Source organism: Garra rufa, chromosome 11 (assembly GCF_049309525.1).
Source record: "Garra rufa chromosome 11, GarRuf1.0, whole genome shotgun sequence".
Lineage (NCBI taxonomy): Eukaryota > Metazoa > Chordata > Actinopteri > Cypriniformes > Cyprinidae > Garra > Garra rufa.
In genome coordinates this window covers 31,399,353-31,413,765 of record NC_133371.1, presented here as the reverse complement: position 1 = coordinate 31,413,765, position 14,413 = coordinate 31,399,353, and the positions used below count along the sequence as shown (strand labels likewise).

Genomic DNA, 14,413 nt, shown 5'->3' with positions numbered 1-14,413 from the left:
ATGTTTTTTGTTTGTGGGATAGCAGTTTGGACCAATTCTGTAGAATGGCTATATGTTCCCGCTTAATGAAACTAGTCTTTTCTACAAAAAATCTTTGATTTCTGACAAAGCACATATGTGACCCTGGACCACAAAACTCATCTTAAGTAGCACGGATATATTTGTAGCAATAGCCAAAAATACATTGTATGGTTCAAAATGATCCATTTTTCTTTTATGCCAAAATCATTAGGATAATAAGTAAAGGATAATAAGATGTTCCATGAAGATAGTTTGTAAATGTCCTTCCGAAAATATATAATTTTTTTTATTTTTGATTAGTAACATGCATTGGTAAGAAACTAATTTGGACAACTTTAAAGGCAGTAATATTCTCAATATTTTGATTTATGATTAATAAATTTTGTTCTATCCTAACAAACCATACATCAATGGAAAGCTTGTTTATTCAGCTTTCAGATGATATATAAGTCTCATAAAAAAGACCCTTATGTATATATATATATATATATATAATATATATATATATATATATATATATATATATATATATATATATATATATATATATATATATATAAACTTTATTACAGGCTCTAGGCCCAATAGCAGGACATACAACATATAAAAACAGTTACATAGACATATAAAATACACCCTTTTTCACAAGAGTCTTAAAAGGCACTCATACCAATGCTTCCATAGATGTGATTGATATCGGACCAAGCTACACCTGGGTCTTGTGAGCCACAAAAAAGCTTACTTGCACTGCTGCTCCTGGGCTTCTTCAGCAGTATCCTCAGACAATCATTATATGCTACCTGCAGTTTGCGCATGGTCTCCTTTTTGTAGTTGACCCATAATGGGGATGCATACATAGGGGTGCAGTAAGCAAATGACTGGTTTTATGACTGGTTTTGTGGTCCGAGGTCACATATTTTATATTAAAACATATTAAAAATTAAAAAAAGAACATTTTAAACGACCACACACTGATAAATCTCTTGTGAGAATTAGGTTGCATTACCAGATAGACACTAACACTACTGTATTCAGAACATACTACACTAAATACAATAAATACAGAACTATTATTTCACAAAATATTTCAAACACTATACTCCGGTAGCGGTACATTTTACATTGCAATGATATCTCCTCTTGAACTTTACGAAAGCTTTTTGTTTAAAAAATATTGGCAGTAAAATGAAATTAATATTATAACAAGGCTTTTATTTTGTCAGTCAGTAAAGGCTCTAACCCGGAAGACTTCAGGAGATGCTCACTGGTTCGCCTGCGTGCTAACCCGTTAGCATGGCTACTGCCTAATCACAAATACACTGCAGTGCAGCAGCGGAGAGGACAGGGTCGGGTCGGCTCCACTTTTCCGTCACATTCTTCCATTGTTTGCGGTTTTGTTTTAATCGAGATGGGAACGCGAGACGACGAATATGACTACTTGTTTAAAGGTGAGTAGACAATTAATTTGTCGCGAGTGTACAAGTTAAAGCGGCTCTGATAATCGAGGTTATTGTTGGTTAGTGTGGTTTTATATTAAACACTAAAGGCCAGCTAACGGGCTAGCTGGCTTCGAACAGTCCAAACAGACTCATGCTACTCGGGTGAAACAGTATCGTTTTAGTGTTTGCGTTTTATTGTAAATATTGCTCGGTTACTGCACATTGGATCTGTACGGGTGATGGTTGTCACATTAAACTCGGTTTACCGTAGATCGGACCACACCTTGAAGCGGCTAGCTGAAGTTAGCCGAGGCTGTCGCTGGAGGAGTTTAACGGAGCAGGCGGAAATTGGAAACGGCCTGTTTTTTTCCCGATTGTTTTTCCTGTGGACGGCATCATAGGAGATATTTCGGATAACTTAACCACCATCTTGAACCACCATTCACTTTCATTATATCTTCTTCAATACGGTGTAAGTGAACGGTGATTGAGGCTGTCATTCCACCTAACATCTTCTTTTGTATTATATCGACAATAATAAAGTAAAACGGGGTTGGAACAACACGAATAATGACGGAATGTCTATGTTTTGGATAAACTGTCTTTTAAAGAATGATTTTTATTGGATTGTTTGTGTCAGCTTATTGTTATTGTCTGCATAAGATGTCAGGTGACGCGGCCTCTCTTTGCGTACGTAACGTTATGTTGTTTATCGTTTTTCCCTTTATGAAATCATTTGAAATTTCTGTTTCTGATTAACTCTTCAAACAAGTTGTTTTTCAATTGAGTGATCTTTGCAATGCATTGTTCTAGCAGCTTGAGATATTTTACTCCTGTTGTGTCATCAGTTAGGAAATTACGTGCTGACATGTGATTCGTAGTAAACTACCTTTCTAATCCAGCAGTTTAGTCATGTTCAGTGTACATGTCTTAAAATAAGATTTAGACGATTTCCCTAAGCCCACATTTTTCACCAAGTTTGTGTCACAGCATTGTTACCAAAAATGGTCATCCCTCTCACAATGGCATTTTTTCCACTTATTTAAATGCACTTCACTTTCAAACTGTACCATATGGTTGTGACATAAGCAGTTTCCCAATGTGAAGAGGTTTGTTCCTTTATTTTATTTTTGACAGAAGTGTCTTTGATTTATCACTCACACTCCTATTTAAAGGGGTAGTGCACACATAAAATCTGTCATTTACTTCACCTTCATGTCATTCAAAACCCATTAGACTTTTGTTCATCTTCAAAACAAATTAAGATAATTTATAATGAAACCTGAGATTTCTGTTTCTCTGTTAAAGGGACAGTTCACCCCAAAAATGAAAATTCTGTCTTTAATACTCACCCTTGTGTTTTTCCAAAACACGTAAGACCTACAAATGAAGATATATTTGATGAAATCTGATAGCTTTCTTTTCAGCTTTCCTTTCACATTCAAGGTCGAAAAAGGTGCCAAGAACATTGACAAAATAGTTGACGTGACATCAGTGGGTTAACCGTAATTTTATGAAGCCATCAGAATACTTTTTGTGTGCAAAAAAAAAAAAAAAGTGCTTGTAGTTTCATAAAATTATGGTTGAACCACTTATGTCCCATGGACTATTTTAACAATGTCTTTAATATCTTTCTGGACCTTGAACGTGGAAGGACGTTCATGCTGTCCATGGAGGGTCAGAAAGCTCTCGGATTTCTTCAAAAGTATCTTAGTTTGTGTTCTGAAGATGAACAAAGGTCTTACGGGTTTTGATTGACATGAGGGTTAGTAATTAATGATTAGTTTTAATTTTTGGGTGAACTATTCCTTTAAAAGTCCATGTACCCAAAACTTTGGTTCAAAAACGTAGCCTTCTGAAGAGACACGATTTCTTTATGTGATAAACAGATTTAATTTAGTCATAATTTATTAATATCTAAACATTGTTCAATGTATGTATGTAGAGTATATCGAATGTGATAAACGCGGAACATGCTTCTTTCTGAACTGTCAGTGTTTTGATGGAATGGACTTCCATTACATTTTATTAATAATATCTTCATTTGTGTTTTGAAGATAATTCTTATGGGTTTGGAAGTACTTTAAGCTGATTAAATGACAGGATTTTAATTTTTTTTGATAAATAACCCGTGTCAGTTATAAAACCCTGCTGTGTTTTATTTTGAAGTGGTCCTGATTGGAGACTCAGGTGTGGGGAAGAGTAACCTGCTGTCTCGTTTCACCCGTAATGAATTCAACCTTGAGAGCAAAAGCACTATTGGAGTGGAGTTCGCTACACGTAGCATTCAGGTGGATGGAAAGACGGTGAAAGCTCAGATCTGGGACACAGCTGGACAGGAACGCTACCGGGCCATCACTTCAGCGTAAGGCTCATTAAAAGCCAAATGTATTTTTTCTCGTGTGACAGATACCAATTGACACGTTTTGATTAAGTTTATTCACACAAAGGACGATAAGTATAAGTTTTTATAATTATTCTTAGGTATGTAACAATAATAAAATCTCACAATATGATAATATCTCTGAAGTCCCCAGTATAAAATATATTAAAAAAAAATATATAAAAAAAGACAAATAAAATTTTGGTACATTTTTAAAGTTAAATTATTTAATCTAATGCACTTTGAGAGTTCCAAATTAAGAGCTCCAAGCCATCTTCTTAACTGAGAAAAGCTAAGTCAGGAAAAAGTTTGTGAATTGACCTGAACTTTAAAGGGGACTCAACCCTCTTTTTATTTGTGGTGTACTGTCTCAGTCTAAATTACATTCACAATGGTGTTTTAGTAAGCCAAACAAATTAGAATATTATAATAAAAATAATAATAATAATAACAGTAGTTTTATATTATTGTTATTCCTGTGACAGTAAAAGCCATATATTATAAAAAAAATTGCACTGTAAAAAAAATCTATATATATATTTAACAAGTATATTAATTTTGTTTTACACTACAGTAGGGAAATTACAATACTTATTTTCTAATTTCTACACCTAAAAAGAGATATTTTGAATTTGGACTGCAGTAACATTACCCATTTAAAGCAGTAGCTGTCAGCAGTTCATACTGCACTTTTAAGCTAAAATTGTGACGGACATGGCAGTTTAAAACTCTTATAAAACTCCAGTTTCAGTGAAAACAGGCTTACAAAAATGCGCCCTACTACAAATCTAGTGAAATGCTGTAATCATCCGCCATGAAAATATAGCATAACGGCATTCACTGTGAACTGAGCTGTTCTGAGTTGCCGAAAACTCCGGATCACGAGCTGATCGCCTGAACGAAGTGCGTACGTTGTTTTGAAACGTGCAGCAAAACAGACTTAATGAAGGGATTAAGCCATATTGTGCTTTTATTTTTTTTAGTTTGTTTGACGGATAGTGTGCCAAAGCATAATGGCCCAAAACACAACTTTAAAGACCATTTATGTTAGAATAAGAAGTTCTACTTATTAGATTAGAGGAATCCAAACCACAATTATTAACATTAAAAACATATGTGACCCTGGACCACAAAACCAGTTTTAAGTAGCACGGGTATATTTGTAGCAATAGCCAAAAATACATTGTATTTTTTTAAGTCAAAATGATCAATTTTTCTTTTATGCCAAAAATCATTAGGATATTAAGTAAAGATCAGGTTTCATGAAGATATTTAGTAAATTATTGAAACGCAATAAAGCATTGCTGAGAACTTCACTTGGATAACTTTTTTCTCTTTTTTTTTTTTTTTTGCACCCTCAGATTACTATTCGTTACAAACCATAAATCAATGGAAAGCTTATATACTTAGCTTTTAGACAATGTCTAAAAAATTGACCCGTATGACTGATTTTGTGGTCCATGGTCACATATATCATGGAATTACCTTCAGAACAATTTTTTTCTAGTTGAAGAATGAGATGGTCAGAATCCACCTCACTTTACAGCAAACAAGCATGTAAAATGGCAGACGAGATAACTGCTGCGAATTATGATGATGGTAAACAGAAAGTAACTGTGAGTTGGTGTGAGCGCAGTATAGTTAATGTTATAGTTATTTTTATAGGAATTCCTCTTGGTGTGAACAGGCCTTAACTCAGTGTTCAGTTCAAAGTCAATGTGAAATGCCATTCCCAACTCATATGAGCTTAATCTGATGTATTTCTGAGTGAAAGATTTGACAAATATTTGTATTTTATTTGGAATAACCATTGAATTATTCACGTTAGAATCAAAAAGTGTGCATTTTGATTTCATGCGGGTTGAGCATACTCTTCAATTTTCTTCAATTGGTCTGCAGGTATTACCGGGGAGCTGTTGGGGCCCTTCTAGTGTATGACATCGCCAAGCACCTGACTTATGAAAATGTTGAGCGCTGGCTTAAGGAGCTGAGAGACCACGCAGACAGCAACATAGTCATCATGCTCGTGGGCAATAAAAGCGACTTGCGTCACCTCCGGGCCGTGCCCACCGACGAAGCACGCGCATTTGCAGGTTAGATCCACAATAAACTCTTCCAAGTAGACCTTTAACTCTTGATGAATCCTGATAGCTTCTTTAGCTTTGGTTGACCATTAATGCATGTTTCCTTGTGTTTGCAGAGAAAAATGGTCTGTCCTTCTTAGAGACCTCAGCTTTGGATTCCACTAATGTAGAGACCGCATTTCAAACCATCCTGACTGGTGAGCATACGATAAGGATGATAAAGTTTTATTTTTGTAAAGAGGAATGCATGAATAAGGCAATACACACTAAACAGGCTTGAGGAAATGACTGTGTTTGTCTAAGAGGAAAAGAAAGATTGTAAATGATTGGCTGAAGGCCATATCCTTATGAATGACTCATCAAAAGGCCTGCTTTGGTCTGCTAGGTTTCTCTAGCCTGACGTGACTGCAATAGAGAGTTTCAGTCTTCTTTTGCTCCTCTGTTCGGCTCCTGGCATCTGCAGAGGAGGAACAAATAATAAATGTTTCAAAAGCATCGCAGTCCGTTGCAACGCTATAATTGCGTTCCTGTAATAACTGTGGGGTTTATAGGCTTTTATGGCAACACAAAGTCCGTGTTCATTACCAGCTCCTGGATTGTTGGCACCGCGCATTGTCTTAGCTTTGATATCTCTTTCCGTTTTGCAGAAATCTACCGGATCGTATCCCAAAAGCAGATGTCTGACCGCCGAGACAATGACATGTCACCTAGCAACAATGTGGTGTCCATCCAGGTGCAACCTACTGAGAATAAACCAAAGATGCAGTGCTGCCAGAGCATCTAGCGGCGGCAGCCGCCTCATCCCGTTCCCGTTCCGTACCCTCCCCCAACCACCCACCTGCAACACCCCCTCCTCCCCTCCTCTTCAAGACTGCTTTGGGTCTGAGATGCAGCTGCACAACTAGGCTTGAGCACAGAGGCTGGTTCCAAAAGCTGGAATCTCAAAGGGTCACCACCTGCAGTCTGGACTAAGCTTGTTTTATTTTGTGTTTTTTTTTTTTTTTCCTCCTTCCTGCCATGGTAGGCTTTTATATTGCAGAATTTTAATAATCATTTGTGCCGATCTTCACTCAAATGTCTTAATATATAATTTCATCCGCAAACGTGTGAGCTTCGCTCATGTATGTCTTCAGTAGCAGCCCCCTTGTCCCGGGCGGAGGGGAGAAACGTGCAGTATTGGAGGTTTTGCTATATTTAATGTCGTGATTGTAGAGAGATGATAGATGTTAGATGACGATTAGGGCCCAAAGACCACAGTCTTCACCTTTCAGCCATCTTCCATGTACAGTCCCTTCACGCATTTGGCACGGGAAACATCGCTTCACATTGCATTCTTGAGTTCACCAACAGGCCAGTGGAAGAGGCCTTAAGGCATATAGCTACCGCTCTGTTTTCTCTTCACCATCATGTGCTTCGAGGTAGATTAGTGGTTTTAGTGCCTTTTTTGATGGAACGTCACGTACGGACGCTTCTCGCATGTGCTTAAACCCGTGCCGATCTGCGCGTCTAACACAGACCCTTTCTTTTTGTATTCCAGCCCTGTCTTCGTATAGCAAAATTCACTTTGTAAAAACAACAATTGCGGCACAAGTTCTCTTTGAAACACTACCACAGACCTATTCAGTATGAAACGAGGGAATAGAGACTTCCTCTAAACGTAACATTATCTTCTCGTCACAACCTCGAACCCATTGTACTTTTGCAGGTCACGCTCTGTCGTTAAAGTCAGAACAGGAAAAACACGCAGCGGTGAATAGCGGCCGGCCGGCGGCCCACATCACATGAGAGCACTCTAGGGAATAGACTGGATACTTTCTCTCTCTTTTTGTTTTTGCACTGAATGTAAAATATCTCTCTCCCGGTTTGACTTACCGCCACTACAGTTAACGATCTTAAGACTTGTATTTATTCTGTGGTAGTCACTTGAATCGAATTGTTAGCCTTTAATCTTCGGTGGGACTCTTCAGTGTGATAATTTATGAATGTATTATGTGTTTTAGCCTATAAAAAAAGTCGTCGTCCTGAGTCCGGCAGATGGGGAAGCTACCACAAGCTGTGATGCTCGTCTTTGCTTAATGGCTGTCTAATAAAACGTACTCAGTGTGACATAAAATATCAGTAAAGACTGAACTAATAATGCATGTTATATAGCGGTCACCACGGGTGACCTTGGAGTGGAGGAATACTGTAGACCTCAGCATCTTAGTCTGCAAACCCTGAAGCTGGAAATTTCACTTTTGGTTATCGATCCCCTTGACTTTAATTACCCCAGCCCTAGGTGAAACAACATAGTTTGCTGCAATCATTCTCAACAGTATCGGAACACATTCCAGGTGGAATCGAAGGCCCTTAAAGGCTGCAATGTAATTAGTGAATCTGACTGAACCGGCATTACTGCAAAAGTGCATGTGAGTCATTTTACTGTTTTTAGTCAATTATATCTTATAAGGTAAAGCTCTAGATCTTATAAGCAGCACATTGAGGTAATACAATAATTATCGGCATCAAAACGAAAGGTTTGTGTTCGTTTAGGACCCTGACTCTGATTGTATGACTGTTCTTTGGAGGCAGGGGTCTCTGGTGCTAACGGGGGCCAGTGCCAATGATGTGAGGGTACAGATGGCACAACGATGACCTGCCCATGCACTGCACTTAGCTAGTGTGTCCTAGTAAAATTACCCGGATATTACTTTTCTGACTGTCGGATCTTTCACGTATTGCCTCGAGAACTTCATTTCTTTTTGTTTCTTTCGTCTGCACTGTACTGTGATTTTATTTTGTATTGTTATGATTATACTATTACTCTGTCCACTGTAATTCCAATTTAAAAGAGCAAATAAAATATGTAGTTAATTCAAAGCTTGGCTTATGCTGTGTGTTTTTGTGTGTGTGTTTAAAGTAATAGTTTATTCAAAAATAAATATGTACCCTCAGGCCATCCAAGATGATGAGTTTTTCTTAGCATCACTTCTGGGCAAAATACATAATGTTAATAATCCATAATTCTCTCTCATCAAAATTCACCAACATATTTGTTTAGAACTGTTTTTGGATGTGCATTTCTCTCCTGATTCAGATCAGATGAGATGACTTTTCCACTGGAGAAAGCAATATGTGTGACGGGTCAAATTTTTTTTGACACACTTTTTTTTAATACGGGTAAATTTTTTTTTAATTCAACATCATCTTAAAGCTAAATAAACTTTCGTTAGGACAGGACAATATTTGGCTCAGGCTGAGATACAACATTCGAAAATGCGGAATTTGAGGTTGCAAAAAAAATCTAAATATTCAGAAAACCACCTTTTAAAATGGTCCAAAAGTTCTTAGCAATGCATATTACTAATCAAAAATAAATTTTTGATATATTTACGGTTAGAAACTTACAAAATATCTAAAAGGAACATGATCTTTACTTCATATCGTAAAGATTTTGGCATAAAATAAAAAACAATAATTTTGACCCTACAAATATATCTGTGCTACTTATGACTGGTTTTGTGGTCCAAGATCACATATTATAGATAGAAGAATCATATTTTAGTTTTAAGTTACATGTAACGTTTTACTTCACAAGATGTTAATTGATGGACCGGATTACTTGTGGATTATTATGATGCTTTTATCAGCTGTTTGGGCTCTTATTCTTACGGCACCCATTCACTGCAGAGGATCTATTGGTGAGTAGGTGATGTAATTTCTCCAAATCTGTTTTAATAAAGAAAACCATCTACATCTGCAATGGCCTGAGGGTGAGTAAATTTTTTACTTTTTGGGTGGGAGTATAAAGCTGTTCCTTCACCTTTTCTTTAAAAGCTCAGAGTTGTAATGAAACTGTTTTAGTACCTCATTAACCACTGCTGTTATGTCCTGTGTTACTTTATTCCTTATTTTCTAACTATATTTTATTTCAGTTCCTTAACGCATTACCACTATGTCCTAATTTCTAAAGTTAGTGGTTGGTTTACACATACATAATGTTCAAAGAATAAATTACCAAAGAATGAAAATTTTGGCATTAATTACTCACCCTCATGTCCTTCCAAAGACGTAAGATCTTCGTTCATCTAAGGAACACAAAGGAAGATGTTTTTTATGAAATAGGAGAGCTTTCTGACCCTGCATAGACAGCAATGTAATTACCAAGTTCAAGGTCCAGAAAGATAGTAGGGACATCGTTAAAATAGTTCTAAAGCTAGGAGAATATTTTGTGTGCAAAGAAAACAAAAATAACGATTTTATTCAACAATTTCTTTCCTGTCAGACAACGCGTTCTGACGTAAGCCCGGACGCGCTAACGTACGCATTGTTTGTTTGCAAGCAAGCAGAGGAATGAGGGGCAGTTCACATGTAGCGTCTTTTGCGCGCTCAAATTCGTTATTTCAAATGTAGACGCGCAGCTTGCCCGCGCATAATGGAAGGCGCGTCCACGCCTCATCGAGATAAAAACATCTCAACTTTTCAGAATGCAGCAAGCGCACCCCAGGTCATGTGACATGAGCCAACCAATCAGCTTCCTCACGTTTTTCCGTTACATTGAAACCTCTGTAGAAACATGGAGGAGCAGCTCATCATTGTGGTCCAGGGATTTCCTGAACTTTATGATTTGTCATGCCTCCATTATTTCGACTCTAATAGAAGAAACAATGCATGGAGACGCATAGGCTTGGAACTAGAGCGCAGCTGATGGTTGCTTAGAAACGGCAGACGCTTCCGGAGCGCAAGCGCTTTGTTGATATTAGGAAGAAAGCGGCGCGCCTAGCGTTTTCCACGCGTTTTTAGGCGCGACATGTGAACGGCCCCTGAACACGCATGCGTTGTGGTACTCTCGTGAACGCGCTGAAGAGAAGAAACTATTAAAGGTTGTATCAGCGATTTCTAGCCTAAAACATAAAGTGTAAAATTCAGCTGATCTTTCATCGCGATCCGCTCGCTGCCTGCCCCATAAATTGTCTGTGAAAAAACCGCGTCTCTCTGGTCAGCCTAGGGTCCGAGATATGCCAAAAAAAAAACAATCGGCGCTATCAACACACCACAGATAAACAAACCGTGTTCCAACCAATCAGCGTCAGGGGGTTCGTGTTGTGGACTTTCCTACTGGTGCAGGGATGTGAGGGAGGCGGAGCGAAAGTCCACAACACCAAACCCCTGACGCTGATTGGTTGGAACAATGTTTGTTTTTGCTGTGGAATGGTTGGTAGTGCCGATTGTTTTTTTTGGCATATCTCGGACCCTTGGCTGACCAGAGAGACGCGGTTTTTTCACAGACAATTTATGGGGCAGGCAGCGAGCGGATCGTGATGAAAGATCAGCTGAATTTTACACTTTATGTTTCAGGCTAGAAATCGCTGATACAACCTTTAAATAAAGTAGTTATTTTTGTTTTCTTTGCGCACAAAAAGTGTTATCTTAGCTTCTCTAATTTAGTAAAAATTACGTTTGAACCACTGATGTCAAATGGACTATTTTATCGACGTTCTTACTACCTTTTCCCTGAACGTGGCAGGTCCGTTGCTGTCTATGCAGGGTCAGAAAGCTCTGAGAATTCATCAAAATATCCGAGTTTGTGGTTGGGAACGACATGAGGGTGAGTAATTATTGACAGAATTTTCATTTAGGCTGAACTTTTCCTTTCAGTACAGATACTGCGATAATTACTAATGGTTTGCTGATATTAAAAATCTTTTTTTAAGCTAGAAGTGAATTAGGCATCACAACATTATAATGTACAGTATAAAAATGATATTGGTTTGAAAAGGTAAGGGTTAATTTTTCTTGGGACAGTAAATAATACAATGTAGCGTTATTACACAAAAACCTGACTGCCAAACAACTCGATTAGCACTTAAAATGAGGTATGTGTAATGTCCTTAGGACAGGTTTAAAATTAGGACTTTACATACAGTAGTCAACATTTTAAGTGAATCAAAACCTTTCATAAAAGTTGTTCTAAAACCAAAACAATACCCTTGCCTTAGGACAACTTTGATAAACTTTTTTGATCTACTTCAAATGTTGACTTCTGTGTATCTTCTGAGCAAAAAAGCTTTCCATTGATATATGGTTTGTTAAGATAGGATGATATTTGGCTGAGATACAAATATTTGATATAAAAATCTGGAATCTGAGAGTGGAAAAAAAAAAATATATATTGAGAAAATCGCCTTTAAAGTTCAAAAGAAGTTCTTAGCAATGCATATTACTGATCAAAAATTAAGTTTTGATATATTTATGGTAGGAAACTTACAAAGTATCTTCATGGAACATGATCTTTACTTAATATCCTAATGATATTTGGCATAAAATAAATAATGTATTTTTGCCTATTGCTACAAATATACCCGTGCTACTTATGCCTGGTTTTGTGGTCCAGGGTCACAAATATATTTCTATATACTGGAACTACATCCACCTAGTAAGAAGTAAGCCGTGAATGTCCAAGACTTCCAGTTCATTAGCCACTGTAGAAAAATAAAGAGAAGAATAACTGCAGTAAACAGCAAACTATTTGCACTACAAACCAGTGTTCATAATTAAGACAATATATTAAAATAATATGGTAGGACAAACCAGTTTGCAATATCAAGCAGCAAAACATGTTTTGTACAGCTAAAAATAGCTAAAAGTCTAAAAAGATCTTTTACAGAAAAAAATCAAGCTGAAATTAAACAGTAAAAACAAATCTTAAATGTCTTAGAGTAACCACTATTGGTCTGTAGAGCTGGTAGGACTGATGAAAAGCATTTTTCTCTTTTATTTATGAATGATTGTCACTATGTTATTGCTATTATATGGGAACGCAGCCACTTAAGACCAAAACTCAAATCAAATCTGCAAAGCTGTAATCATCAAACAAACCGAAACACAAGGAATGGGACACGTCTCCAAATCTATTTATACTGTACTTTTTAGGACACGTATGAGGTCTCGTCCTGTCATGGAGTCTATTATGACATTATGACAGAGCTAACATATAATGTCGACTTCATATATTAATACTGTGCACGAATAGCACAAGCACATGAAAATAATTGCTCACTATGGGTATCGTCATTTGTTCATGCTACTTTTTTCCCCTTTTAAATATGTTTACCTTTTACACTATAAAGAAAAACATCACTTGCACAAACGAGGTATAAATAAACATCATAAATACAGAACCACAAATTAAAAACCCTATAAGGCCCGCTAACAGATGTTTTTTTAAAAAATGTAAACATACAAAGAAGAAAAACTAAACATGATACTGTAGCTCTGAATAGTGTTACACAACTTAATCCCACGTTCATAAGACATACACACTCGAATAATTGATAGCAACAGTCATAAACTCCTATGTACAGTAGAAAGCACCAGGTTGTTACACGAATGAGCAGTTTCGCTCGCGTTGACCCAGGCTCTCCTCATAAACCTTTATAAATATTTCTGTGTAGGTTTATAAGTTGTAGATAAATGTACAGTACTATAAAGTCCTCGTTCATCTCATACTATGCTTTCCGCAATAAGAACTCTTATTAAAACCATGCTTCGTCACCAGTGCCTTGAAGTCCAGACTAAAAACTTTGGCAGGCGAAAAAAAGAGGATTGTCCCCTTATGGTCACCCCTGGCTCTCGGTTTCAAGATCGATGTCAAATCCAAATGAAAATTTCTGGATCATCGAGTCGCATTGATTATCTTTTTCCAGTGTGCAGAGCTCTAGTTTTTAAGAATACTTTCATGAGAATGTCTCAAATGCTCTTTTATTCCTTCCAAGACCTAACAGAATGTTTTTTACCCTTGTATTTCCTGATGTTATATGCACAGCTTGTTATAAAACTCCTCTGAGAGGGATGATGAATAATCGCTGGTGTCCAAATCTGTTCTTGTTTTGATGTACAGTCCATTTCCCACAAACCTCATTTACTCGTCAGAAAGAGGAATATGGGCTCCTCCTGTGTCCTGTCTGCTATGTCATGCATTTGTACTTGAATGATTGTTGAAGAGAAAGAGATGAGAAGAGAAAGAGAAGGGAGAGAGAGGTTGAGATTTTAAAAAACGAGGTCCTGGAGTCTTGCGTCTGTGTTTTTGGACGGGGCTCTACAGCAGGGAGCTTGGGGGGCTCTCTGGAGGGGGTGGGGTGTGTGTTGGGCTGTGGCGCATTGGCAAGATGTCGTAGTGGCTGGGAATGTGGCTGTTCCGCGGGAGGTCGTAAGGACTCTGGGAGAATCCGGTCGCCAGGCCGTTGGGTCCCTGAAGAACACTCACTGTCGGCTCTGAGGAAGAAGGGTGGCGAGGGGTGAGCGGCTTGATTTCTCAAACTCTCTCTAAATCTTTAACCAAACTCTCTTTATGGTATACAGTACATTATGTTCTAAAGATAATGACATAATTTGGGGGAAAAAATGGGATTGAATATTGCTAAATGGCAACCTTGTAGTAGAATTGAAAATGGTCAAACAACTTTTTTTTTTTTTTTATAAATTCATAAGTTGATAATAAATTGACA

General features: G+C 37.4%; 2 protein-coding genes across 2 annotated transcripts in view; one reads left to right on the top strand and one right to left on the bottom strand.

The window, feature by feature from the left end:
- The first annotated feature begins 1,309 nt into the window (after positions 1-1,309).
- Positions 1,310-8,786, top strand: rab11a (RAB11a, member RAS oncogene family). The gene is made up of 5 exons (XM_073850487.1): positions 1,310-1,469; positions 3,630-3,825; positions 5,743-5,936; positions 6,044-6,124; positions 6,575-8,786. Exons 1-5 carry the CDS (start codon positions 1,430-1,432, stop codon positions 6,709-6,711), a joined length of 648 nt encoding a protein of 215 aa, XP_073706588.1. The 5' UTR covers positions 1,310-1,429; the 3' UTR covers positions 6,712-8,786.
- Positions 8,787-12,804: 4,018 nt separating this feature from the next.
- The window catches only part of megf11 (multiple EGF-like-domains 11), a 183,270-nt gene continuing 181,661 nt past the window's right edge, over positions 12,805-14,413 (bottom strand). The window contains exon 26 of the mRNA XM_073850488.1: positions 12,805-14,180. Coding sequence (XP_073706589.1) covers positions 14,005-14,180 — 176 coding nt within the window. The 3' untranslated portion in view covers positions 12,805-14,004. The remainder of the gene's footprint in view (positions 14,181-14,413) is intronic.